The 27962-nt window shown below is 35.4% G+C and overlaps 1 protein-coding gene across 1 annotated transcript; it reads left to right on the top strand.

The window, feature by feature from the left end:
* The first annotated feature begins 3685 nt into the window (after positions 1–3685).
* Positions 3686–5631, top strand: LOC110454614 (Y' element ATP-dependent helicase YJL225C-like). The gene is made up of 2 exons (XM_021504227.1): positions 3686–3721; positions 4552–5631. Exons 1-2 carry the CDS (start codon positions 3686–3688, stop codon positions 5629–5631), a joined length of 1116 nt encoding a protein of 371 aa, XP_021359902.1.
* Positions 5632–27962: the final 22331 nt, after the last annotated feature.

Raw genomic sequence — 27962 nt, 5'->3', positions numbered from 1 at the left:
TATGTACTTTTGCACATTTCTAAAAATTGAAGTGTTTACCTCTACCGACAGATTTTCATTTCCTAGGATCAGTACATTTATATCAATGACAACATCCAGATTTAAATCATCTATATTTGAAAGAAGAGTACGTCTTTGTATATTATAACGAGGACATATGAAAAAGAAGTGGTAGGCATTCTCACAGGGGTTTCCACAAATACATTCAGAGTTCACAGTCAGATTTACTCTAAAAAGGTCATAATTTAACGGACTGCATTTATACCTTCACTTTGTATGCAATATATTAAGTTTTCTTTTTCAAAAACTGTAGAAGGATGGTGCTTTTGGATTAACTGGATGTGAAATAGCAGATTTAAAAGTAAAAAACGAAGGAGAAGATCTTGTTTCCACGTCTAACCCGTTACAAGAAAGTAATGATGATGGTAAAAACGAAGAGCGTGTACAAGAAAGTCTGTTTCTAAGTGGATACGGATTGTTAAAAGCAATCGTAGGTGGTAAGAGATCGTTAAGAAAACATAGAGTAGTACTGTTTTTCATCTTAAATAACAACTGCAGTTTTCACTTTTTCTTCGGTCTGAACACTTTTCCAACCCTGTTTCAATGTATAAAGTAGTGTTGTTTACATATGACGGAAGACCACTAATGATACGTAATGCTTCTCTTTAAGGCTTTTCAAATAATTCCGATTCGTTAAGAGTACATCCATCCCACAATTTACAGGCGTACTCAAACACCGATAAAATGAAAGTGGTATACAAAACTAAAGGGCCAAGAATGGAACCCTTCGGTAATCCTACTTTGATAAAACCAATGGACAAAAGTGAGTCAGCAATGAAAACTTTCTGTTTTCTATAACACAGATAATCTTTAAACCATCCCAAAAGGTTTCCAGTAATTCCATAAGATTTCAATTTTGCAAAAAGTCCTAAGTGCCAAACTGTTTCAAAGTCGTTTCACAAGTCTCCAGTAGGACCTTGCATCAGTCGAAGAGTATTCAATAATTCCATGAACACTCTCGTAAAATCTTAAACGAGCTGGAGTGATGAAGTGATGGTGAGCGAGGAGGGGATAAAAACAATATATAAGCACGCCTGATATAACATCAGAAACAAATACTTATGAATAATATAAAAAAGTTATAAATCGATAGTTTATGAAAGAGAGTGAGAGGTATAACGCCATGAAAGAGAGTGTGGCGTATGGAAACCCTCCTACGAGAGGACACGATTTGTCATCCTAATATTTAACAATATCATAATTGTATGCCTTTTTGAACTTAAACGAGCATGCTTTTTCATATTATTAACTTTATTTCTCTGTGTCTTGGACATTTTAATATCTTCAAAAATGTTTGTGCATCTAGCTTTTTTATGTTAACGGACTCTTATTCTAATGTTTCTACGTAATTCCGACGTCATCCAAGGCTTATCGTTTGGTCTACCAGTTACTTTTTTAGAAGGAATACATGTATTTTCAAAATCTAAAATGTTTTTGTAAAACTTTCACATGCTGCATCAATTGAATCACACATTTAAAGATCACCCTCCCGATCATGATTTAAGGTAGGATGGTTAGATTGATCAAAATCGGCGTGTTTGTAAAGCCAAACGTGTCTCTTAAAAACAGGTTTCGTAATAAAAGGTATTTCAATATAAACAAGACTACCGTCATGATCTTTTATATTTCTGTCTATATTTACTACAGATGCATCAATGCTATTTAACGAGACAGATAGAAGGGTCGGATCAAGAAGGCTTTGTTTTCTTGGGCCAAATCTAGTTGGTTCTGAAATAACATCTGTAAAAGTGTATGTCGAAATGATGTCAGACAAAATATGCGTTGGGGTAATTCTGAACATATCTACATTTAAGTCGCCATTTATTAATAGGTTTGGAGAAATATCTAAAGCTCTATCTATAAATTCACGTAGGTTATCCCAGAAAGGACTTGCGGCATTTTCCGGTCTATAAATGGTACAAATCGAAATACTGGACTGAGGTAGCTTGACACTGACCCATAGTGTACTTCATCACCGGGATATTCTAGATCAAATAACATACACAAGAATCACCTGCCCGCAAAATTTCTATCTAAGCTGAAAGGTGTTTGGAAACCTTCTATACATAGATCATCAGAAGGAAAATGCTCGTCCAAATGAGTTTCGGATAAGCCGAAAATATCTTATTCGTGAGCAACATATTCAACATACGGAATTTTATTTCGAACACTTTGGACATTTAAATGAACATAACACAACTCGTTTGGACCTGGGTTAGATTCAAAATCTGTGAGTGAGTAAAAGGGAAAGCAATAGTAAAGAAAACTCAATTTTATGTACTGCAGAATTCATGAACAGGAGAAGGAAGCGTATGTGTTTTAAAAATCGAACTCAACAATAACCAAAACTGGTTGTAAACTTTACCTTGATTTACACTGAATAAAATAAAAATAGATAAGAGTAAACATCTGCCGTAGACATTCGAGTAAAATTTAATGGTCGAAGGTTAGACTTAAAATCATTGTCTCAAAAAGTAGACATTGCTTTCTTCTTTTTTGTATCTTTCATCCTTATCCCTTTTTATTACAGTCCAGCATGGTATGCATTTCTATCCAGAAAGGATTTATCAAAGCTTTATTTATGCCTCATACCGGTAAAACGTTTCCAGAGATAGTTACTGTTTGCGGCAGTGGTACGGGGGTCGGTAATTTAACTTTTTGTGAGCTTTCCTAGAATTACTCTGTAACTTTGAAAAAACGAGATAGCAATTATAAAAACTAGGAAAGCAAATCAAGCTGCTAGGACGCCGTAACGTACCTTATTACCTGTTTAGTCTCGGCACTTGAAGCGAGCCACAGCACGTGCAGGTTATGTTAACAACGCAGTGTCAATATTGATGTATGCAGCACAACCGGAAGCTGACAATACTTTATCAGTGCATATTTCGACGGTTGCTCTATGTATCGCTGTGGGAGAAAAGTCGTAAAGCTAACCAAGCATAACCATAACTTATACTTATATCTAAGTAATCTTCGTCGAGAAAAATATAAACACGAGTGGTTGGGAAGGTTTGAATGAGCAGCTGATCTAGACTCTAGAGGTAGGCGAGAGTTATTTTATTTATCTACAACTGACCGACCGACTTGATATTATATTGATAGCTTGATAAATAGAATAAATCATAGTTAAAATTAACTACTTCCTTATTATAAAATACCTTAATAGTTTCTCAGTACAAAATTTAACAAGCGAATAGATCAACAAAATGTTGATCACGAATAAATATTTCTTAGAAAAATTGTTTTGTTTGAATTAATTGTAAGTCTAAGCAAAGCTAACAGACCTTTCTAATAAATTTGGCAGCTGTGGAAAGATTTCTATCTTGGGGTCTAACATGTTTGGCCGCTTGACCATCATCAATTATATTTATGAATTAATGCTTTAGTCTGTACTTGGTACTGTCATGGACTGCACGTATACTTGCGCACTACGTCAGTGGACGTTCCGACGCTAGAGTAGGTGTAAGTGTTCCTATGAGAACAAAACACCTGTGTTTGACATGTTCATTACTGTTGGGGAGTAACATTGGAATGTCGAGATGGCGACATAGGTGCGTACCTACTGGATACAGTGAAAAGGATATATCACTTCTGTAGCTTAGTGCAGGCCCACAGATATGTCTTTATGTTTGATGAGTACCTACTGGATACAGTGAAAGAGGTATGTCACTTATGTAGCTTAGTGCAGACCCACAGATATGTATTAAGGTTTGATGAGTACCTACTGGATACAGTGAAAGGGGTATATCACTTATGTAGCTTAGTGCAGGCCCACAGATATGTATTAAGGTTTCATCATGTTGGATTCGTAACTTCACTTGATATAAATGGAACACATTCATATGAGTCGTACCATGATGTAGAAAAACGTACCTCAAGGTAGTGTGGGTAAATAGCATTATAGATATTGACGATTTTCAAAGGTGATAAATTGTACCAGGTGAAACGAAATTGTAAATTGTACTTTTTAGTAAATGGTAAAACCAAATGTTCTATTGACATTTCTATGTGTCTTGATGAAAAACGCGGATGAGTTGCGAATTATTGAAATGGAGAACCAAAAACAACGACTCGAACGGCTGTTGACCTTACTGTTGTGGTATTTTTCTATTTCGTTATAATTAAAAGTTCCTTGCCCTTCCAGTAGGGTTACATGATTCTTAGCATCACCTAGATTAATAAAATTTTGTTTTCCTAGAATATTTATATATATTGGGGAAACAATGAATGTATTATATTCTGTTCAGTGCATGAACTTAATCACCTTTATATCGAACTGACGCTGTAGCCGTCCGGTAGTAAATATTGGTCAAGGGATGGACCGCCAATCAACAGAGGCGATTAACGCTCCACCACATGGGACCGGAAGGTAGCTATCATCTCAAGGAAGCGTTCGTTAGCAGATGCCGTGGATTTTCGTACGCGGTCAGTTGAATTACTGGTCACTTAATAATCAGTACGAAGACATGAGATACCTTCTTTTTCTTTTAGCTTTATTACTACTCGACGAAACTGACAAACTACTCTTCAATTTCCATTATTTTAACCACTACCGCAATCAGCATAACCAACACAGTAGCTAACACCACCAACACAATCACTAACACCACCAACACAATCACTAACACCACCAACACAATCACTAACACCACCAACACAATCACTAACACCACCAACACAATCACTAACACCACCAACACAATCACTAACACCACCAACACAATCACTAACACCACCAACACAATCACTAACACCACCAACACAATCACTAACACCACCAACACAATCACTAACACCACCAACACAATCACTAACACCACCAACACAATCACTAACACCACCAACACAATCACTAACACCACCAACACAATCACTAACACCACCAACACAATCACTAACACCACCAACACAATCACTAACACCACCAACACAATCACTAACACCACCAACACAATCACTAACACCACCAACACAATCACTAACACCACCAACACAATCACTAACACCACCAACACAATCACTAACACCACCAACACAATCACTAACACCACCAACACAATCACTAACACCACCAACACAATCACTAACACCACCAACACCATTTATTCCATTACCACCACTAGCACCAAGATAACCACCAACACTATCACTAACATTATCACCACCAACACCACCAATGCCAACACAATCACCAACACCACCACAAATATCACCACCACCACCAACACCACTACCAATACCACCACCAGCACCATCACCAACGCAACTATCCCTTCCTCCATCAACATTATCACCACCAACACTACCACAAATATCATCACCACCACCACCAACGCAACTATCCCTTCCACCATCAACACTATCATCACCAGCAACCGCCACCACTGCGTCCACCACCACCACCAACACCATCATCAACAATATTATTACCATTATCACCATCACCAACACCACCTCCAAAGCCATCACCGAATCTCGATTTTATATATAAGAGTATGCCATTTTGTTCCGCGTTATAATCTTGAAAACGGATTCCCGACATCCACACCGCAGGTACGCCGCTGTGTCTGATCGTGAAGACAAATCAGATCAGGTAATTTGGTCACGTAATAACGACCAAGAGGTTGTCGCAGAAAAACAGAATCATTCTAGCTATCAATTTACGAAGGGAAACATTCCCCGCCGATTCCGGACTGCAGCTAGGCAGAATGGATGGAAAGATGACAAAATTTACCTAACATAAGGGATAGCATCAATGGCGTCTTATTGGCGTACGTGTGGGGAAGTATTACTGCGACCATGCCTTCTTTACAACGTATTGTATAGGGGATAATGGTAAGCGACATTGTTTGTATAACATAAGTTCACATTGGACGAATTTAACATTAGAAACTAACACTTTTTTTGAGTAAGAGTGATATATTAATATATATTTTTTATTGAAACGCATCTCTTTCACATTCCTCATGATTCCGCATATTTTAAAGATATCTGGGTTGATAATTTCATTATTGACCTCAGTATTGGGTTGAAAATTCCTACACTTCCTGTATTAACCTAAGTAATGGGGTTGACAATTCTCTGTATTGACCTCAGTATTGAGGTTGATAATTTCAGTATTGTCCTTAGTATTGGGGTTGATACGTTAAGTATTACATGTTACCTCAGTGTTAGAGTTGACAATTTAAGTATTAACCTTAGTAATACGGTTGATTATTCCGGTAATGGCCTCGGTAACGGGGTTGACAAATCCGGTATTGACCTCAGTATTGGGGTTGATAATTCCAGTATTGTCCTCGGTATAACGTTAGCTAATTATCGGTATTTACCTCAGTAACAGAGGGTTGATAATTCCAGTAATGACCTTGGTAACAGGGTTGACAATTCCGGTATTAACCTCGGTAACAGGGTTGACAATTCCGGTTATGACCTCGGTAGCAGGGTTGACACTTCCGGTATTGACCTCAGTATTGGGGTTGATAATTCCAGAATCGACTCCGTTATTGAGGTTGATAATTAACATTCCCCACGAGTAAATACCTTTGTCTTTTTATTACTGAAAACACGTGACAACCAATTTATGTAAAACTATGTAAATGACATTCTTTATGAACGAGGAAAAGCTTATTTATTTAAACATTGGCCTCTTCGCGCCCTGGCCTCAGGGATATACGTGGTGCTGAAAGCCAACTCTCTGCAAAAGTATTCTTTAGTTAAATTAGTTCTATGTCTGAAGTGTAATCATAAGATCCCGATAGGTACATATACGTTTTGACCTTTGCTGTGGGTGTTCGAGAAATTTGTGTTTTTTAAGTAAATATGTATATTTGACATTGGCTGTGGGTCTGGCGACTAATCAATACCTCTTATCAGATTAAAAAATCCTCTTCAGATTTCCGTAAAATTGTTGTTCTTTAGTCAAGGTAGCTGTTGTCAAGGTAGTTGTTGTCAAGGTAGTTGTTGTCAAGGTATTTGTTGTCAAGGTAGTAGTTGTTGTCAAGGTAGTTGTTTTTATTGGAAGAGGTCTTTCAGTAGTTCTTTACTGACTCGTTAACCTATCCACCTGACTTTATCGTGTACTGAATGAATGTTTCATTTAAAAATGTAACACTGTAAAAAACATGCAATATTTAGGTAAATTTCAATATGTACTATGTCAGTATTGATAAAGTTATAAATATTTTTATTCAGTTTCATATCCAGTTTTTCCTTGTTTTTATTTGGCTTTTAAGGTTACCAACTGGTGTATATATTATTTCGCTATAGACGCACACATTGTCTTAACAAGATACCTGAGGTAATGTTTTTTATTTTGCTCGAAATAGTTGATATTTTTTCACGATACTTACCTTATTTTGTTTTTCACCAAACAAAACCTGTGAGTTCCAGTAAAAAGATATTCCGACACAAACAGGATTCTCCTACACTGACCCAGCACCGTCCTTGTTTGTTACCAAAGATTTATTCCATACGTAAATAAGATATTACCGACAAGTAGCTAATGAACATATACACAAATAAGTATTATATATTAACTTCTAATTTAATTTACATATCATTCTTAACGTTATCTTTTCTGTGAATACAACAGACTCTTCTTTCTGTGGTCCATTCTGACGAACACACACATGGAATAATGGTAATCCAGCCTGTTTGTCTGGACCAATGCGATCATAATCTTCCTATCACGTTTTTACTATGTAAATACCAATGATGTTTTTTTGATCGACCCAATTGTCAGGAAATTAAATACAAATACATATATGTATGCAAAACAAAGCACTTACCATGGTGTATGCCTTTCCGACAATTGAAGTTATTCGCTTCACGTAACAATCTTTTGTTGGTTAGATTGATCACGCAACGTGTTTTTGGTTAACTTGCTGTAATGTTCCTCTGTGGTCGATTCCCTCCTGTGAAAGTAGGAAAATTACTATTAAATGTCATATATATTTTTATGAATTGAATTATATGAATCTGTTTGTTACGATATGGAAGGGAAAACCGATAGCGTTGTTCTTAAGCATTATTATCCACTGGACATAGTTTTGAGTCCATCCCAAATATACTTTCAAATAAGTTATTTATAGAATAATGCGAAAAGATAAAGTAGTGTTTAAAGTTTTACGTAAATACCTCGATTTTTTTAAATAACAATTCCTGATAAATTCATCTCAAAACACACAAACACAATTCTTAAACGCAAATTGAAATTTTAGATATCTATAATGTGACAATTATTTATTGGCATTACTCGGCAAATCAAAAATTAATGGTTTACTTGATGCTGTTTTGAAGTTTTCACACCACACAAAATGAAAATAATATCAAACCTTGTAATAGGCAAGTTGCATGCAAATAGTTCCTGAAATGCTCTCCTCTTTTTGTACAGAAAAAAAGGAAAAGAGCATATCCCCTTTAAAAAGTTTCCGCTGTTTTTGTACAAAGTTAAATAAGAAGGTAACATCCAGAAGGACAATACGTAGTGATCTAATTGATTAAATTATAATCTGTTCATTCTCATTTATTCTAGAAACAGTTATTTATAGGTCTTTGTTGAATAATTTGAGGGATTCAGAAGGTACATATGTAATAAGTGACCTTTGACCTTTGGATGACAGGTGGAGGTGTTGTGTTCATTCTGTCCTATAAATAATACACTTGTTTATATACTAACACCTGGTACCGTCTTTTAGTTGTGCCGTAAATATAAATATTCTTTTAGTGCATAATACGTCATACGTCGTTATGCTAAAATATATTACTGTTCTTCATGTTTTCCTACACACAGTCAATATGTTGTTGTGCTAAAACGATCTTACTGTTATTTAGCATATATACGTATAAATGTTATCATACTAATTAAGTAATGTCAATAAGATGTAACTAAATTATATCATTTTTATTAATTAATTAATTATACTCGAATATAGGTTATCAAATTCAATACATTATTTATAATGAAACACATTTAATGTATTATTTATTCATAATGCGGCTGTATTTATTGATGAACTTAGCAAAATTGTAAAAGAAATATAGCTAAGTACTTAAATCTCATTTTCATTTATATCGACGATGTGCTGTCTTTCATTAATAAGAGTTTTATTGAACACGTCAGTCGTATGTACGCTCAGGATCTTGAAATCAAGACTACAACTTTTATCTATACTAACAATATGTCCAGCAGCGGTGGCTTAATAGTGAGCTGTACGATATGTGGAGCAATTCCGACTTAGCGGTCGTAAGCTTTCATTTTTTAGATAGTAACACCCGTGTTACCTACTTACGGTGTTCACATGTCGCAATTGATTTGGTGTTCTAGAGCTTGCTTCGAATATAGCATGACTTTCGTGGTAGATATCGACTGCTGATGGACAAACGTACAACACAGTTTCGACGATGGAGATTGGTGAAGGCTATTGACAAGTTTTATGGTCGCCATCAGGAAGGCCGAAGGTTCTATTATACTCATTAGTGGGCCTTGTGGTTTTGTTGTCATTACCCGAGTTTTCGAAGTGAGGACGTGACCTTACTTGGATTTGATCTAGATTTATCTGGCAGGTGTCGTCGATTAAGCAGATGACGCTTACCCTTCTGGAACACGTGGTCTTATTCTCTTGTACTTTTCAAGGGTCTTCATATAAATATTTCATTTATTTCTATTTTGCCCCAGTTGTATTGTTATTGATTCTGAATTCAAATTATGGTTTTGTTGACATTTTGGTATTGTTTTGCTGTTTTATATTCAGAAAAAGTTTAGCCTGTTCTGCGTTTTTTCTCATTACAGAACCCGGGGGCCTTAGCAAACGTCATAATTTACTCTTGTTTTGAAAAACAAAATTTTATTATTGTTTTGAATCATATATGTAGAAAGTTGTGTACATGTTTGTCATATTAAAATGAAACCTTACAATATCACGCGCCGGCCTAATATGTATCACGGATACGTTCTAGAGCTTTACGTTTTAGGTGAAGGACTTAACACACAATTTCAAGTTTCTAGTTATGCTTTTTGTACAGACATTCATAATCTTAAGAAAACACATTGAAATAGTTCAGTGTACGAAGCTTTGCATACCATCTTTGAAAACGCTTATAATTTATATGTTTTGAAGGAACGGGGATTAAAATCGGTGTGAAAACCAACCGTAGGGTCAATGATTTAAATATAGAAGCCCGTTTTTAATGAGAGTGTGAATAGGAACAGAAACAGGGGAAAGATACAATATAACAGGCCAGGTTTTAATTTAAGCATGGTCTTAAGCCAACCTAGGTTATATTACAGTTATCACGTGCTGCTGGTGTCGTAATTAAAGACCTGATGTGGAAATCTGGTTGGAAATGTTTGACATTATGGCTCGTTATCTGTGTTATTTCTGATTAAGTATAAATGGAAACAATCGTGCAGTGGGCAAGACTGTATAAGTGAGAAATGTACATGTTGTACACTTCCTGCAAGCATTGGGATAACTTTGGAATTTCATATAACAGAGCAAATGGTTCTAACATGACATGTAACATATGGAATTAAACACTATTTTTGTATATGATTTGATGTATTGGGGCACTTAATAAGAATAGAATAATTTTTCCGAAAATGATGTTGCACGCGCTTTAAGTGTTTCATGTTATATGCAATGTTTGAAATTATACTTGGACTCTCGTATGTTTGTTCTAACCGTTTACGACAGGTAAGATGAATCGCTTCATCAAATACATGTTCCTTCGTTAATTGATTTATGCATGTATTTATGTAAACAATAAGCAGCATATGTGCCTGATGTATGGTGGAATATAAACAGCGGATAGATGCAAGTATTACAAATAAATCGAGACGCTGCTTTGGCCTCAGTTTATTATTTCCCCCACATTTACTAACATGTTCAAATATCACGATTATTATCATCAAACGTTAATCATTTTGTAACTTTGAGTACTGTTCACATTTTTTTATTCTCGAAATTGGGGAACATTTCAACAGAAATAGTGCTTTCCCTTTAATAAAAAGTGTGATCTTCTCTTTCACGGTGAACGATACGGTCGTTCTGGTGCCAAGAAGAGATCTACATCAAAGGAGAAAGATTAAACGGTCCCCTCGTAACACACAGAGGATGCCCGGAAAGCTTCCGTTCTTTAGAATAAATAGTGACGACCTTTTAGTTCTCTTTGGTGATAACGGTTGAGTTGGATGAGGTTACACAATGACACTGAACAATCATTGGACGGACTGCATACCGAACTGTGTTGGAAACATCTAAGAATCAGAAAATATTATTTCCGTATTACGCATTGTCACGTTCGTAAATACCGGTAATATTTTAAACCTTTTCATTAAGGCTGATACATATTATCAAATCTGAGGAGATTATGTCCATTCCATGTTTAAAGTAAAATCAGTTGTAAATGATCATCAACCACGCGCAGTAGAGCCCAACTGTATGATAGCATGCCTGAAATAATTATTGAAATTCCCGTACAAGAATAACATGTAAATAAAAATGTACTGTTATCCTTTTTACTAATACAGTCCCTCGTTCCTGCATTTTAACGTCAGAGTCTGATGTACTGATATTACATATATTGTAAGTCTATTTAATTCGTTAAATCCTCACGTGCCACGATAGCTTTATAATCACGGTAATCAGACACAACAGCTTGAATTGCTTATCGACGAACACCAGTGATATGGCATTCGATGCCGGCGCTGTTATTTATGTAGTTTTGATACTTTCTATATTCCAGTGAGGAGATGTTGATAACCCTTTGTCGGCCTCTCTATATCAATAAGGCCATATCTATCTACTTACGTCCTAATTCCCGCCATGTGTCTCTCGGATATGGCAGGTAACACCTGCTATTTATAGAGATGTGCAGAGGTTAATGATGATGCGAGTTATACATACTTTATCATCAACGATTTCCGTCCTTCGACTCGATCGTTAATTCAAACATATCTAAGCACATTGGAGATTACGTCCGAATCGTCAGTGATAATTCGTAATTTACGCACTTCATTTCTTATTACAAATGTCTAGGTCAGCCAGGTGTTTGAATAACACGGATGTGTTAATCCTTTGATCATTTCAGTATGATTTAATGCGTTACCTATTGAATATACATGGATTGATCAATACTCTGTTCGCTGTAGAACGGCGTACACGCGATTGTATTCCTTACATGAAACACAGAAAACAGAGAACCTCTATTTCAGCAGAATGATGTGGACCCAATCATGCATTGAAATTGTATAATTTTCTTGTTACGTGTTATAGATCTCGTTGTTACGATAAAGGCTTAAATAGCGATGATTGTTTTTTTTCTCCAAGCAAACTGTTAGAAGGACGAAATAACTTACATTACGCAAGAATGTTCAATGGTAAGTATTGAAATTGGGCAGTGTGTATTAAATAAAACACTATCAATGCTATTTAAAATAATTCAACCGCACCGCCTATTAATCCGAGAACTATTTAGTGTCAAATCAATCATATTGTGGCAGGAGAGCGACACCCGGTCAGCTCTCGCTGTTGTCGGTGTTCTAGGATTTGAGGAGAGTTGATGACGACGAAGAGTTATAAGCAGATGAAATATATATTTATTCAATTAGACATAAACATGGAACAAATATGATGGTACAACACACTCGTTCTCGCTCGGGCCCCACAATACACTCACTCACAATCCGTGCAGTAACATTTATAATATCTAGGTGAGAGAGACAGCACGACTGGTGCTTAGGTATCACATTTCCCTCGCTTACACGTAAAGCACCTGCATGTGTACACTTCTTTACAATGCATTATGACTTGGCCAATCAGAACCCGTGTATTACTCATCCTGACTGATTCAACCAATCAGGAGGCGGTTCTCTCCAGTCTACGGAAGTAGTCCTATACAAATCCCCGGATGATATACAGGTAGCTCGTAACACAGTTCAATTAGATACAACAAGCATTAACCTTGGCACAAAAAAAACTTAATACCTAAACTGCATGTATTTACAGGTTCATTTACTCACCCTATATCTGTTCACATATAACATTTCCATGTACAATATATGTTCTCCTGGCATACTCTGTCAACATATATTGAGCAGTTGTGCATTTATTACTACGGATATTTTCTTTGAAGAACGAAAGATTAGATAGTTGATGGCTTTGTGTATTTGTATGAGTAATTGTTATCTGTTTGTTAATCACTGCCGTTCATATATATGTATAACATATTTATAATACTTTAAAACTGTTTTTGGCGGGGATAAAATTTTCAGGAATTTACAGCAAATTTCTCCCCAAAACATTCCATTCCTCGAAATTAAAAGAAAATGAATCATCATTACCGCTGTATTATAGGCCATGGACATTTGAAATAGAATTCAATAACAAAGATCCGGCTAAATAGACGAATCGATCAAATAATAGGGACCGTCAATGACAAAAGGCCACCTTACACACCGTCGACATTATCAGACGACAGCAGTTATCTAAACAACACCACAACATTACATAACTATATGACACTATGTGTGTCTATATGTCGACTTGTGGATTGTTAGCATTATATGTGTTCTCGCCTTGTCAATAAATAACATTTGTTCACCACTGTTGATACATAATTGTAATACTACTAACGTCAAGTTGTTGTAAACTAGGTTCAAATCACAAAGCTCTCCACCAATATTATCTGTATGCAGCCTAAGAGTGGGACTATCTGTTATCACGTGCTTATTATATAATACAATGGACAAAGGTCAAACCCTGTTGTAGTTCATTGAAAGTATCCCTCACCGTTATGCAGAGGGAAAATCTGTCCACATGAGGGACAGATTAACCTATAAACCGGAAGGAGCGGCACGGCGAGTCGTACATTCTTCTCAACATACTGTACTGTTCTAGTGTAAGTCTAACAAGGCACGTCAACAGATCATCCGGGTGTCGGTGGTAGACGGCTATTGGTTGTGTAGGTGTAGTGATAGAGGTGTTTGCTGATTGAACACGAAATTCACCATTCTCTGTGTTATACTGTAAACGAAGTTAACTAAGCGTTCACACATTTTAGAGCAAAGTCGAACATAAACACGTGAGCGCTTCCATGAATTGGCGCACCAATTTACAGGATTTGGTACAACGCAAAGAAAATTTAGGTCAATACTGAAGCGCAAAAAAGCGAGAAAGAAAGACAACCGCTAAAACATATAATTTTGCAGTTTGTATGATTAAAATAATGTTTGACAATTAATTACATTTGTAAACTATATTTAGTGGGTTAGTTTTATTGCTTAAATAAATGCGTCTCACAAGGATGCAGAAATACAAATCTGGTAAATATATACTGTAATCTTTTTAGATAAACTACATGAAAATATTTTGAAGGAGCAGAAAAAAGTCAATGTTAAACGATGAAATAAAAGTCTTTAAGTAGTTTTTTTTTTAAACATTTGTAGAAATTTCCGTCAGTCGATCTCAGTTTTTGCCTGTGTTTTAGTGGAAGCCAAGGCTCTCTGCTCAATATACTACTCTTTTATTTATATGTTTTTTTAAACCTAACATAAATGATACTTGTAAAATACACTGGGTATTAAATATTAAAACAAGAGAAAAACTCTTCAAAGTTTAGTTTTGTTAAATTCGCTTTCGTATATTGACTCTTATTCTTGTATCTTATATACATAGTGATGGGATCAAATCCGGTATCACGAATTTGTTTTATATTAAAAGTTATAATGTCTGTATCTCCGCTTTCATCTTGTTATGTCATTATTATAATAGCAAGATCGGGAACAGAAAATAGGGAAGTGAGCAATGAGCAAAACACGCTTTATGTTAGGGGAGTAACATTATATCTAATTGGTAATAAATATGTATGAAACGACGGAACAACTAAAACAGAAGTCGGAATTCCGGGTGAGTTAGAGGATTGCTGGACCGTAGCCCGGGATGGTAATACACCGTTTGCTCTTATCAAATCAATTATGCAATCACCGATCATAAATATATAGTGGGTATCTTGGTATGTATTTTAGTTAGTTTTATAATTACACTTACATATACACGTATTAACAGCTACAAAATAAAACCATTATAATATGTATATCATTGCATTCTAGCCATTCATGTACTTACATTGTACTTCTGAAGTTAAACATATTGTAATTCAGCTACGACATTGTTAACGCTTGATTTATCAATTTATTGTCATAGTTTCAAAGATATCAAACAATTAATGACACATAGCATAACAAAAATCATGTTGGAACCGATATTTACATGTATTTGATCATAACTTTCCCAATCATGAAATTGAAATTTTCTTTGGTTCAATTTTAAAGAGTCTGGACAAGTTTTAGGGTCGCTATCATGATTCCATCAGAAGATGTGGTTTTTTAATGTGATTTGAAGGTAGATCTTGTTGATCATACTGATAAGTCTGCCTTTAGCTTTTGTTGTCACTACCCAATGGTTCGGTGTGAGGATGTAATATTCTTAGATTTGACCTAGATTTTCTAGTAGCGGTTATCGTTGATTTAGCAGAAGACGCTTACCCTTCCCGAAGACCTGGTCTTATATTCCTTGTTCTTGTTTACGGATTTAAACACCAACATACCATCTCTCTTGCATACACACACGCAACCACGCATACATTACACACATAGTCCTTAAATGACCTTAGCTATTTATATGACGTTAAACAAATTAAAACCTAAACCTGAAATTAAAGCTCTCCTTTGTTCATAATTCGTTCTAATTTTATCGACTTTGAGTTTGCATTCTGGTTGCATTGACAATTAGGTGTACTCTTATTGTTCTCTGTAGAATTTAACAATGCCTATGTATCGGAACAGTCTGTTTGTTTCCTTTGTATTTCTGTTGCTTCCTGTTCGTTTACCTCTAAGCATGCTAGCACTATGATTATATTTTGTCTCGGTTGTTCTATAATATTCAGTTAATAATGGCTGGGTAAAATTAATTGCCAGTGGTACAATTTCCGTTAATGACGAGAGGTACACGTGAACTGGAGTGAAGATTTGGTACAATCCATATTGAATTGAATCCAATTAACCAACGCAGTCCTAGATAGGCCACCTTGTTGTCTTTTTATTAATCACCGTGGCACACATAGGGCACGTGACTGCCTGTTAAATGTTACAGCTGAACTTGTGCGTATTCAGTACAGATTACCTGTTATACATGTACTTGGGGATAATCTACAAATTATCTTGTTATTTCGTTTGTTAGCTGGTTTCCTGTGGTTCCTGTGTCGCTTTTATTATCCGGATTCTGTTGCAGCAGGCCTCATTAGTTAGCCTGCGGATACACTAGGAACCAACTCGAGTCCCCGATATTTACATCCTAGGTGTTCTTCATTTGCAGGCAATAAAGGCAAAAAGAATTTTATTGGTCAATAAGGTATCAAGATTCAAGATTCAAGATTCAGGATTTTTTTTATTACGTTCTGACACACAAAGATTGTAACAAGAGGTCAAACAAAATAACATCAATCAAATAAAACATGACAGAGAGAGTAGATTACACATGGACAGATTCAGCAATATTTTATAGACAGATTCAACAATATTTTATAGACAGATTCAGCAATATTTTACAGACAGATTCAGCAATATTTTATAGACAGATTCAGCAATATTTTATAGACATATTCAGCCATATTTCATAGATAGATTCAGCAATATTTCATAGATTCAGCAATATTTTATAGACAGAATCAGCAATATTTTAAAGACAGATTCAGCAACATTTTATAGACAGATTAAGCAATATTTTATAGACAGATTCAGCAATATTTCATAGATAGATTCAGCAATATTTCATAGATAGATTCAGCAATATTTCATAGTTAGATACCGCTACACTTACATACGTAACAGTGTGAGATGTCATTAATGACTCAAAGCTGAACAAAAACCATGTTGGAGCCGATATTGTCCTGTAATTGAATCTGAACTTTCCCAATTATGATTTTGAAATTTTCTTTGTTTCATTTTTAAAGAGTCTGGATAGGTTATATGGTCGCTATCATGGTTCAATAGGGATTTATGCTATTTTAATGAGATATGAAGGTAGATCTTGTTGATCTTGCTAATTAGTTCATTTGATCAATATGGTACCGCTATACTTACATACGTAACAGTGTGTGATGTACATGTAACACAGGTATGGTGTTGTGTACTTCTTGTTGAGCGTGCTGTATCCATTACCATATTTTACAGGTGCAGTCAGGTGCGTGTCTTACTTCATCTTTCATAATGCAATTTTTGAACGAACTCGACTTCAGAAATGTTGCAAAAGTACATTTCGTTTACATAGGTAACATATACATACATCATGTGGTATGTTAAAACAGACATTCGCAACAGGGTTCCGTTCAAAAAATTTAAACATGACTTATCCTGTACTAACAAAAGTTAGAACAGGCCACTTTTTACATTGTAAAAGTACATTTCATTTACCGAGGTAACATATACAAACATTCATATGGAATGTTGAAGGATACATTCGCCACAGGGGTCTGTTCAAAACTTTAAAACACGGTTAATCTTGAACTAACATTAGTTAAATAGCTAGCTTTTCACTGTATGTAATGTATGCCGGGTGAAATTAACGATAACAAATTAGCTCGGGCATGAAATGGGATCGGGGATGGAATGTTGAAGGATGGAAAGCTGTGTTATGGTTATACGGCAGGTGCGAGTGTTTGTCCCTCATCAATATTGATCATAATAAAGGGGGAACCATGTTCAGGTTAACATGTACCTTCATATAGGCAAACAACGGGGATCATTTTGTACTGTTTTGTCTAAGCTTTGTTTAGATAGCAATGTATAACTAACTGTGTTTTCATCGTATTTACTACGTGATTACCGTATTATTCAGCTAATACAGCCCGGCAACGTTCTGTTTTTTAACGCAAATTATATGAATGTATACCTTATTACTTATTATACAGAGACACTGTCGCTGCAATGTGGTTTTCACTTTTTTCGCCCTCTATATGAAAACGAATTTATCATTAATGAAGACGTTAGTACTTAAGTCGCATTCTATTCTGAAAGTATGACATATGACCTGGTTACCGTATTATGCAGTTATTACACCCAAGTTGTATTTCTTAACATATGCTAAATGACCTAACGTCACGTAATATATCAAGATGAAATGACATCACAGACAGCAAGAGTATACACTATTTAGCGATATATTGACAAAATACACAGAGAATAAAACCCAATTTAGACACGAATGAACCGAGAAATAGGTCATTGTAGTATATGCATCATTTCGTTATCATCTAATTCAAAGGTCATTGATCACGTTTTCACATCATATGAAGTGAAAGAGACACGCGACTTATTTTATAAATTGTATATGAAATGGATGTAAAGTAAAGTACGGCATGTTTCACGGGAACAGAAAAGGATAGTATTACTCGTGTTATTCTCAGATTGTTGATGTCTTTCATTCGTTCATGCATTTGCTGGAAGTTACCCGACAGGTGCTACATGTGTTGCTGAAAATCTAGTTTCGTCCCCGATTTTCTGTGAGGATTCATTTTGCCCTTTAAATTGGCATATCGTCAGTATCTTGTATCGTGTTGTACCATATTGTTCAGAGAACTGACCCTAGGGCTCCCCTACCCTCTATATATTTATATATGTATGTATATACACACATCTGAGAAAATGAAAAACATATGCACAAATCTTGTATCGCCATTTCGTACAGTTTCAAGTTCGGTTACTTTTGTAGACGCGCACAATCGTCAGCGTTATTACAACTTAAGTTATTGTTTCGAGGTCGAAATCTTAATTCGTCCTAAAAGAATAATAGTTAAAATTGTTTGAACAGACCATCTAATTAAATGGCCATTTCGTCCTTATAGACGGTATACATGTGGTTATATAAAGTTAAGTATTGGCTTAGGGATATAGCAAGTTTCTCGTTCCCTAGGGAAAAGGGCCTTATCGAGGAAAATCTGAAACTTGCTTTATCTCGAAAGCCACATGATAATTATAACTAATTGATCAATAGTTGTACTTTTAATGTTTGTATACTCTACAGATGCTCGTGCCGAAACCTGCATTTGGAATCACATGCATTCGTTATTCGACACATGCAATGGTATACAGGACCGGTGATATCAATTACGATTATAATATATAAATGAACTTATCTACGAAAGTACAAAACAAAACATATTTGCTTTAATTACTGGCGATAACATTACAACAAAATCGTCGTTATTATGACGTCAAGACCAAATTTATGGCAGTCTTGCAAATCAGAGCGCATTAATTTACCAGACGAACTGTTTTGTAATGTATAAGATTGGGATACAAGTCTCGAGTAGTCTGGAGGTCATTGTCGGATTTGTTGAACCAAGTAATGATGATTAGTTTTCCACGTGGGAAAAGGAGCACCTGGTCATTCTGTACACCAACAACAGCATGTAATGTTTGTAGACATATTGGGTAAGGCAGAATCTGAATTCAATAAGTGAGTGAGTTGTTCAAACTCATGATTTCATTTTAAATAAATATTTGTGCATGCCGCACAGCGATTAAATTACACGGCCTTTGTGATAGACTGGGAACTATTCAAGCAATATGACATGGAAAAACGATAATTCAGATGATAAACTACCCACTCTAACATGGTTCACAATAAATAATCAAACAATCAAACGTTATTCTAGTTAGAGTTACTGCAGACGTACATGTTTTAGTGGAAGTCTTATTTTTTTCGCTTTTCTCGCTTAAAGTCTTGATGGCGCTTATTTCAGATACTACAGATAATCATATACACGCGCAGAAGTTAAAACTCAACGACAAGCTAGATGTTGTATGCGCTTAAATACATACGTTAACATTAGTAAAAGTTTTTTGACGATTTTTCCTACTTCTTATCTCGTCCAGCTTGTTATGATGTATCTGTCTCTTTTGCTAAAATAAGTTTATCTGGCGAAGGTTTTCAGTATGTTTCTTAACATACTATAATTTCTAATTACCTTTGCTTGATAAATATAGAGTTTTTGGCATTACAGATTCATGTCCGCAGTTTTCGCGGACATTATCATATAATCAACCATAATATAATTATCTAAAAAACTGTCCGCCATTCCTCAAATAGCACTTTTACCTAAAATAAATCGTTTACATAACATCAGATATCTAGTGATGTAGTGTATCTCATGTAGTTTTTTATACTATGGACTTTCAGCTCTTCTGTTCTGTATACGCTGGTTAATTATATGCATACTATAAAAATGTATCGATGACACGAATTTGTTCTGTTTATAACATTTTCAAAAGCAAAAGAACGTAATAGTGCTGCGTAAAGAACGTGTGGAAATAAGAAGATATTTGACGCCCGGTTCTAATGACATCATGCTTGAAAACAAAGCTGTGTGCCATTTTGAATGGGCTATCCAGCGCTTTTCTATCGTTTCCTGTTATTTTCTGGGAAGTTCCCCTTTGTAAAAATGTTACCACCTACGTAAGTAGGTTAATAACTGACACTTTCTCTACCGTGGCTTCATCTGCATCTGAAGAGAAGATTTAATCTGCGGCATCAAAATGAAAATACCATTTTGATTGGTCAATCTAAAATCGAAACTTGGCCTTATATCATCCAATGGGAAATGTAGGGTTTCGGATATCTGCAATGTTTTTATCACACTGGTTAAAATGTAATTCATCTGAAAATCATACTTCAACATTAGCCTTGTTAATACTATGCGTCACTGTATCATACATTTTTTGTAAAACCCTTTTATCTTTATAACCATACGCTTTACACAATTCAATTATATATCTATCTGGAAGTAGCATAAAGGCTCTCATACTTAATCAATTATGCAATCTTATATAACTAATACATTTCCATACGTTTTAAACAATTCAGTTTCTCATCGGTATGGAAGCCTTACATTTTTACACAGACACTTATTTAAACGCTTTAGGAAACGCTTATTAATTTCGAATAGATTTTCAATAGTTTAGATAAATAACATTAGGACTATGAGGACATTTTTTGCTCGTTTTAGAAGGTCCAAATAATATCATATAAGCTGATATAATGTCCTCTGAATTTGGCATGGTTATATTTAGCAGTGATGTCACAGACTAGTATTTATGTTTCGGTACCTCCACATTTATGGTATTTCACAAACACGTTCACAAAAATATGTTTTATCAAGTATATATAAAATAAATAAAATATGTCCTTTATATCTATGTATTCGTTTCCACGAAACACTTACATTAATTGATGCCATCAAGCAAGGATTCAATTATAAATAATGTAAACAGTCATCAAATTAGTCAATATTTCAATCAATAATTCGATTAATTGATCGATCACAAGCAAACGGAAATCTAAGAGGACTTTCCCTTATAGAGGAGTTTGAGAAATATTTTAAGAAAGCTGAAGTTGTTTTTCTTTTAATTCGATGCCTACATTGTTTGACGTTAAGGTTGGGTTGTCTCTCGCTATGTACAGTTCATGTATTTGTTCGTATTTTTGGAGTTTTCAAATGATAGGTATGACAATATAAAAGTCGTCCGTGGAAGCATGTCTTATAATATGAAGGCCAAGTCTTTCATAAAACATGATCAGCTTTGAGTGTCGTTTATGTAGATTTTGAACATATTGATTTTGAGAATTTGTTTTTGTTTTTATTAACGTTTTCTAAATGCTTTCATGCTATCATTCACGTTTCTTCATAATTCTGATATTTCAATATATTTTCTTTAAATCTGCTACATTAATATTTTGCGTGAAGTTTCCGTCAAGCTAACTATGCTGAATGATTATTTACGTGTTTTACCTTGAAACACCTGTTACTGTTTTAAACACCGAACTGTATGCTGTGTTTACGGCTGAGATATTGTCTAGGTACCTTTTAAATGCACACAGACATTTTAAATATTCTCAATGTCTATTCATGTAATAATTATTCTGTTATTAAACACCATATGCCCACCATGACATATGTTTAAATTCTGTACGACTCAAAACAGATGCCGAGTAACACATATCTGAACCAGGATCTAATCCGTAGGTATTCTTTCATCAAAATAACAATTTACCATTTTGCCTTTGTTAACATATGCGAATAAGGAGGTTTCCTATTCTTTACCCCGTCCCCGTTGTGCGGGGTGACACAGTTCACTGTTCTGTAGCATATGTTTTCGTCAAAATAATATGAAATTGAATTCCTCAAACTAAAAGGAAATGTGTGACGCTCAATATAGCTAAGACCAGTAAATGATATACAAGATAAGCCTCGTACTCTGTCACATTGCGACACTGTGCATATGCACTAGTGTCAGTTAAAACCATATGTTCATTGCAATACAACTGAAAACACACTAAATTTAAACATCAATTTTATCTTCATATCGTAGCAATACTCTGATAAGGCAATATCACAAGTTAAAATGATTGGTCGATATTATACATTATTAGTTTTATAAGCTGGGCTGGAACTGTTTTTTTAAATGTTCCTGTTCAGCGAACTTCTGAAAAATTTAGGTAACAGCGAATTATAGGAATTTACAAAACATGTTATAAAATGTTGAAGAAATTAAATGATAAAGATTACTTTTATCTGTGCTAGCAAAATAAAAAAAATAAAAATAAAGAGGTATGTTCCATTTTGTATGCAGCTTGTCTCGGATTAGGCAGACGTCCAAACTTTTTTTTAAATATATCCCGACAATCCAAAACAGAAGGAAAATAAGCCATAATACATTTTTTTTTTTTTTAAATTATTCATAACAAAAGTTATGTAAGATGAGTATTGAGAATGCGGTATCGGCTTTTTACTTGTAATTTCATTTTCTGTTAATTGGTAACCTTTAAATATGTCAATACTCATTGAAGTATTTGACATCTAAATGTATAGATTATAATTGAATTAAAGATGTCAAAATGCCATGCATTATCTGTATACGCGTTCTAACTAATGGTTTTCTCGTTTCGTTGTTATTATGGTTGTGTATTGACAGGCTCACGGACCGACTGATACATTGTCGATATCTACACCACCCGATGTAGGCTATTAATCAGGGTAATATGCATCATACATATTTTTCTGACAGGTTATACTTGATAAATGTCTACTCTCACGTGATAACACGTTCCCTCTTTTGATACGATCACAATTTAATTATAATCGTTTATATGTGATAAATCAATAACAACAGTTACGGGCTGTACCGAGCAAGCTGTTATTGTCAGGTCTGTATCAGTACAGTACAAATGAATGTCTATTACTGATACTCCGAAAATAGTAAACTTGTGTTTCAGTGAACAGCTCAACCTTAAGGATATATCCTTACCTCAACATTACATCTCTTGTTATGTTTATCTCCCTTGAATTTGAAAACATAAAATAAAATTTAACTAAGCGTTATTGTTTGTAGCAAAGAGTTGTATATTTGTAATGATAGAAGGTTGGTAGGAATTTTTCATTTTTCACTGTATTTTTTATTATGTTTCGGAACTCTTTAGTCATGGTTGTTCATTCTATCAGAGTATCATTAATCCTGAATTAACAATGTGGTAAAATTTAACTGTGAAATGTTTACCTCACGTGATTATGTTTGATGATTTGTTAAATGTTAAGTTTTATTAATTCATATGCATCTACTTACAGGTTTATTCTCGATTAAATGCGTCCATTGTTGTATTTCAAAGGATTATCATGTCCGTTTTATTAGAATATCCTTTCTATGTAAATATGTTGTGTTTAAATATCATGATTTTTTGTAAATATAATTCCCAGTTGTAATTAAAGAATAACTTAAATATATTTTTTCTACTGATGGTGTTATATTGTAAAGACAGATTGGCTTAAGGTGTATTTATAACAGTGAAGAATGAATCAAGGAGGTGTCTGATATGTCTAGGCTGTAACTCTCTTCAATGAAGGATGGTTTATAGCTAAGGTTGATGAAATGAGTTGATCTCGAAGAAAAAGATCTTTGGAGAAATTTCATAAAGTGCAAACCATGATATCGACAGAAAATAAAATCAGTTCTTATTGCAACCTAACCCCATTGCTGATGTCTTGAACCAGTGTACGTCTACCATCAGGAACTAGATATACTGAGGATATAACAGTGTACGTGTACAATGTAATGTGTAAAAACTCCAAGAACTATTTGCCTGTAATATTTACTTGGTAGAGGAATTAATGTAAGCTCTTAGCTTGTTTTCCAATCTCTGTGTAATTATATGTATGTAATGAACATGTTTGCATATTGAATACATACTGTTTATACTACGTGTAAACGTGATGTTAAAATGCAGACCGTCATTGAATGTTTGTTATCACGAAGAAGCAGAAGACGCTGTCTCTTCCGAAATACCTGGTCTTATTGATGTTGAGTTTGAGTTATGGTTTTGTTGACACTTTGATATTTCTCTATTTATAATTCAGGGGCCATGTTGGATAAAAGTCAACAGAATAAAGCATTTGTATTACACAAAAATAAATAGAATAGAAATAAGAACTTCTTAATTTGTCAACATCATTTGTTTTCATAAATACTTCAAAAGCCCTCTTAAGGTTGCATCCGATTAATACTGGCGTAACAGTTTGAATTAACACTTATTCGTTATGTAAAGGTAATGTGGACTGAAACAGACGACATTTCATATTTTCAAGGAGTCCCCATGATTACAAAATGAAATGTTTTCTGTTGTTCCTTCTTGTTTTTTTATTCAAAGATTTATGCGTGTGCGTGAATTATTTTCCTTCAAACTACGAACATGCAGCGATTTTCCATCGAAATTACTGTGTAATTGGTCTTACATAATCTTTGTAATGTGTGCATTGTTGATTACTGAGTTCACGTGCAATGTCGTTTATTGGTGTTTTTGATTGATTGAAATGAACAGCTTGTATAAGGATAATGTCAATACCAAAGATTACTGCAAACCAAAACAGGCACAATTTTAGCGACATTACATATCGGCATTCGTTTGTTATCTTTCTCATCCTAATTATAGATTCCGCCAGATATGCTGATTAATTCTGAAGTGGAAGCATGTTGGGAGATACAATAGAAAACATATACATCATCCTCTATAAGTCATAGCCAATATAAGAGATTGGTACAAAGAACAACAGAAGTTTAGAAAACACCAAAACAGTTTACCAAAATGTTACCAAAAGCACAATTCGAGCTCAAAATAATTAAAACTGGGACAAAACAAGGGCAAAGGTGTATATACATATGTAGATATGCTTTCAAAGGAACTAAGTGGTTACGACCAAGTGTTCCGGAAGGGTAAGCGACTTCTGCTTCATCGACGACACCCGCTACTCAGAAAAAGGTCCAATCCAATTAATGTCAGGTCTCAAAAGTGAGAAATGGGGAAGTGACAACAAAATAACAATGCACATTAATGATATCTCCACCTTCGTATTACGTTACCATATAGGACATTTCCAAATGAGATCATGACGGCGACCATTCAATTTCTCCATAGTCTCCATCCACCTGTTTGAAAACCCTGTGTTGTAACTTCGTCCGCTAGTAAAAAAGGCTTTCGTAGATGGCCGGTCCTTTTAATGTCGTCTCCCACACACTGAAGGTTATATCAATGTTACTACTCTTCATGTTTATCATTCACTACAATCATCACTGCTGCAGGCGGTGACACGGACACTGAAGAACGTCTCAAAGATTGTCACGTTCCTGTTTCTGAGTTAGTGAATCCTTCCGGGAAGTGTCTTTCTTCATCATTCCTAATGCAAACCACGGGCGACTCCTTTGAATGGTAATGCCGTGTATGACCTGGGGTAGGAATATGTTTCAGAATGGCCATTGATATCCTGTGATTTGTTCGATACATTAGCGACGTGTTTTGAAAAGAAACCCGTTTTACCTCGGGAGCCCTTTGTCAACTATCAACGATAACTATGAACACCATCACTGGGAACCAAACAGTGCTATATCTTCTATGACATACATATAAAACGATTCTGTATTCGGTCAATCGCTGGTGATTTGCTGGTTCGATATATACAGTGCCCCTTTATAATGACAAAGTCCATAGTTCAAAATTAAGGTTTGAGGCAGGCATATTTAATTCCCATAAGCTTTTTCTTCTCTTGTTTTTAAATATAAAATTGTATTATGGGTTTGATATGCTCCTTTCCCCTTCCGCTGTAATTTAAACATGAAGGGTCATCCTTTTAACCTTCAGAAATGCCCTTGAGTCATAAATGGACGAAATGACTACATTGCCTTAAACGGTTGCTTTATTGGCCCATTTGCATAGAATTACATTTTCCAATAACTGCTTCCTTACTTATTATTTTAACTGGTCACGCTTCGCAATGATATATCTTGAATAAGCATACATTATGAAAAACAAGACAATCTTTACTATTACAAACAGTTGTACTATTCCAGTTAAGTTTACTCGTCTGTAAATTCGTTACTGTTGACTGTGGGTTCATTACTATTTACTGTGGGCTACTTACTGTTGACTGTGGGTTATTTACTATTTACTGTGGGTTCCTTACTATTTACTGTGGGTTCATTACTATTGACTGTGGGTTCCGTACTATTTACTGTGGGTTCCGTACTATTTACTGTGGCTTCGTTACTGTTAGCTGTGGGTTCGTTACTGGTAACTGTGGGTTCCGTACTATTGACTGTGGGTTCCGGACTATTAACTGTGGGTTCGTTACTGTTAGCTGTGGGTTCGTTACTGTTAACTGTGGGTTCGTTACTATTGACTGGGTTCGTTTCTGTTAACTTTGGGTTCCGTACTATTGAATGTGGGTTCGTTACTGTTAACTGTGGGTGCCGTACTATTGACTGTGGGTTCCGTGCTATTTGCTGGGGGTTCGTTACTATTGACTGGGTTCGTTACTGTTAACTGTGGGATCCGTACTATTGACTGTGGGTTCGTTACTATTAACTGGGTTCGTTACTGTTAACTGTGGGATCCGTACTATTGACTGTGGGTTCGTTACTGTTAACTGTGGGTTCGTTACTATTGACTGGGTTCGTTTCTGTTAACTTTGGGTTCCGTACTATTGAATGTGGGTTCGTTACTGTTAACTGTGGGTGCCGTACTATTGACTGTGGGTTCCGTGCTATTTGCTGGGGGTTCGTTACTATTGACTGGGTTCGTTTCTGTTAACTTTGGGTTCCGTACTATTGAATGTGGGTTCGTTACTGTTAACTGTGGGTGCCGTACTATTGACTGTGGGTTCCGTCCTATTGACTGTGGGTTCGTTACTGTTAGCTGTGGGTTCGTTACTAATGACTGTGGGTTCCGTACTGTTGACTGTGGGTTCCGTACTATTGATTCTGGGTTCGTTACTGTTAACTGTGGGTGCCGTACTATTGACTGTGGGTTCCGTGCTATTTGCTGGGGGTTCGTTACTATTGACTGGGTTCGTTACTGTTAGCTGTGGGTTCGTTACTGTTAACTGTGGGATCCGTACTATTGACTGTGGGTTCGTTACTATTAACTGGGTTCGTTACTGTTAACTGTGGGATCCGTACTATTGACTGTGGGTTCGTTACTTTTGACTGTGGGTTCCGTACTATTGACGGTGGGTTAGTTACTGTTAACTGTGGGTTCCGTACTATTTACTGTGGGTTACGTACTATTGACTGTGGGTTCCGTATTATTGACTGTGGGTTCCGTACTATTAACTGTGGGTTCGTTACTGTTAGCTGTGGGTTCCGTACTATTGACTGTTGGTTCCGTACTATTTACTGTGGGTTCCGTACTATTTACTGTGGGTTCGTTACTGTTAGCTGTGGGTTCCGTACTATTGACTGTGGGTTAGTTACTGTTAACTGTGGGTTCCGTATTATTGACTGTGGGTTCCGTACTATTGACTGT

The sequence above is a fragment of the Mizuhopecten yessoensis genome, unplaced genomic scaffold (genome assembly GCF_002113885.1).
Source record: "Mizuhopecten yessoensis strain PY_sf001 unplaced genomic scaffold, ASM211388v2 scaffold7953, whole genome shotgun sequence".
Classification (NCBI taxonomy): domain Eukaryota; kingdom Metazoa; phylum Mollusca; class Bivalvia; order Pectinida; family Pectinidae; genus Mizuhopecten; species Mizuhopecten yessoensis.
The sequence above is the reverse complement of the archived record's forward strand: the minus strand, read 5'-3'. Positions and strand labels throughout refer to the sequence as shown.

What these genes read in the sequence shown, in the direction of transcription:
- LOC110454614 (XM_021504227.1), top strand. Translation starts at nt 3,686, where the DNA reads ATGTTTGATGAGTACCTACTGGATACAGTGAAAGAG. An exon ending in TACTGGATACAGTGAAAGAG is followed by an intron (nt 3,722 to 4,551) that starts GTATGTCACTTA and finishes TTTTTCTTTTAG; the next exon opens with CTTTATTACTACTCGACGAA.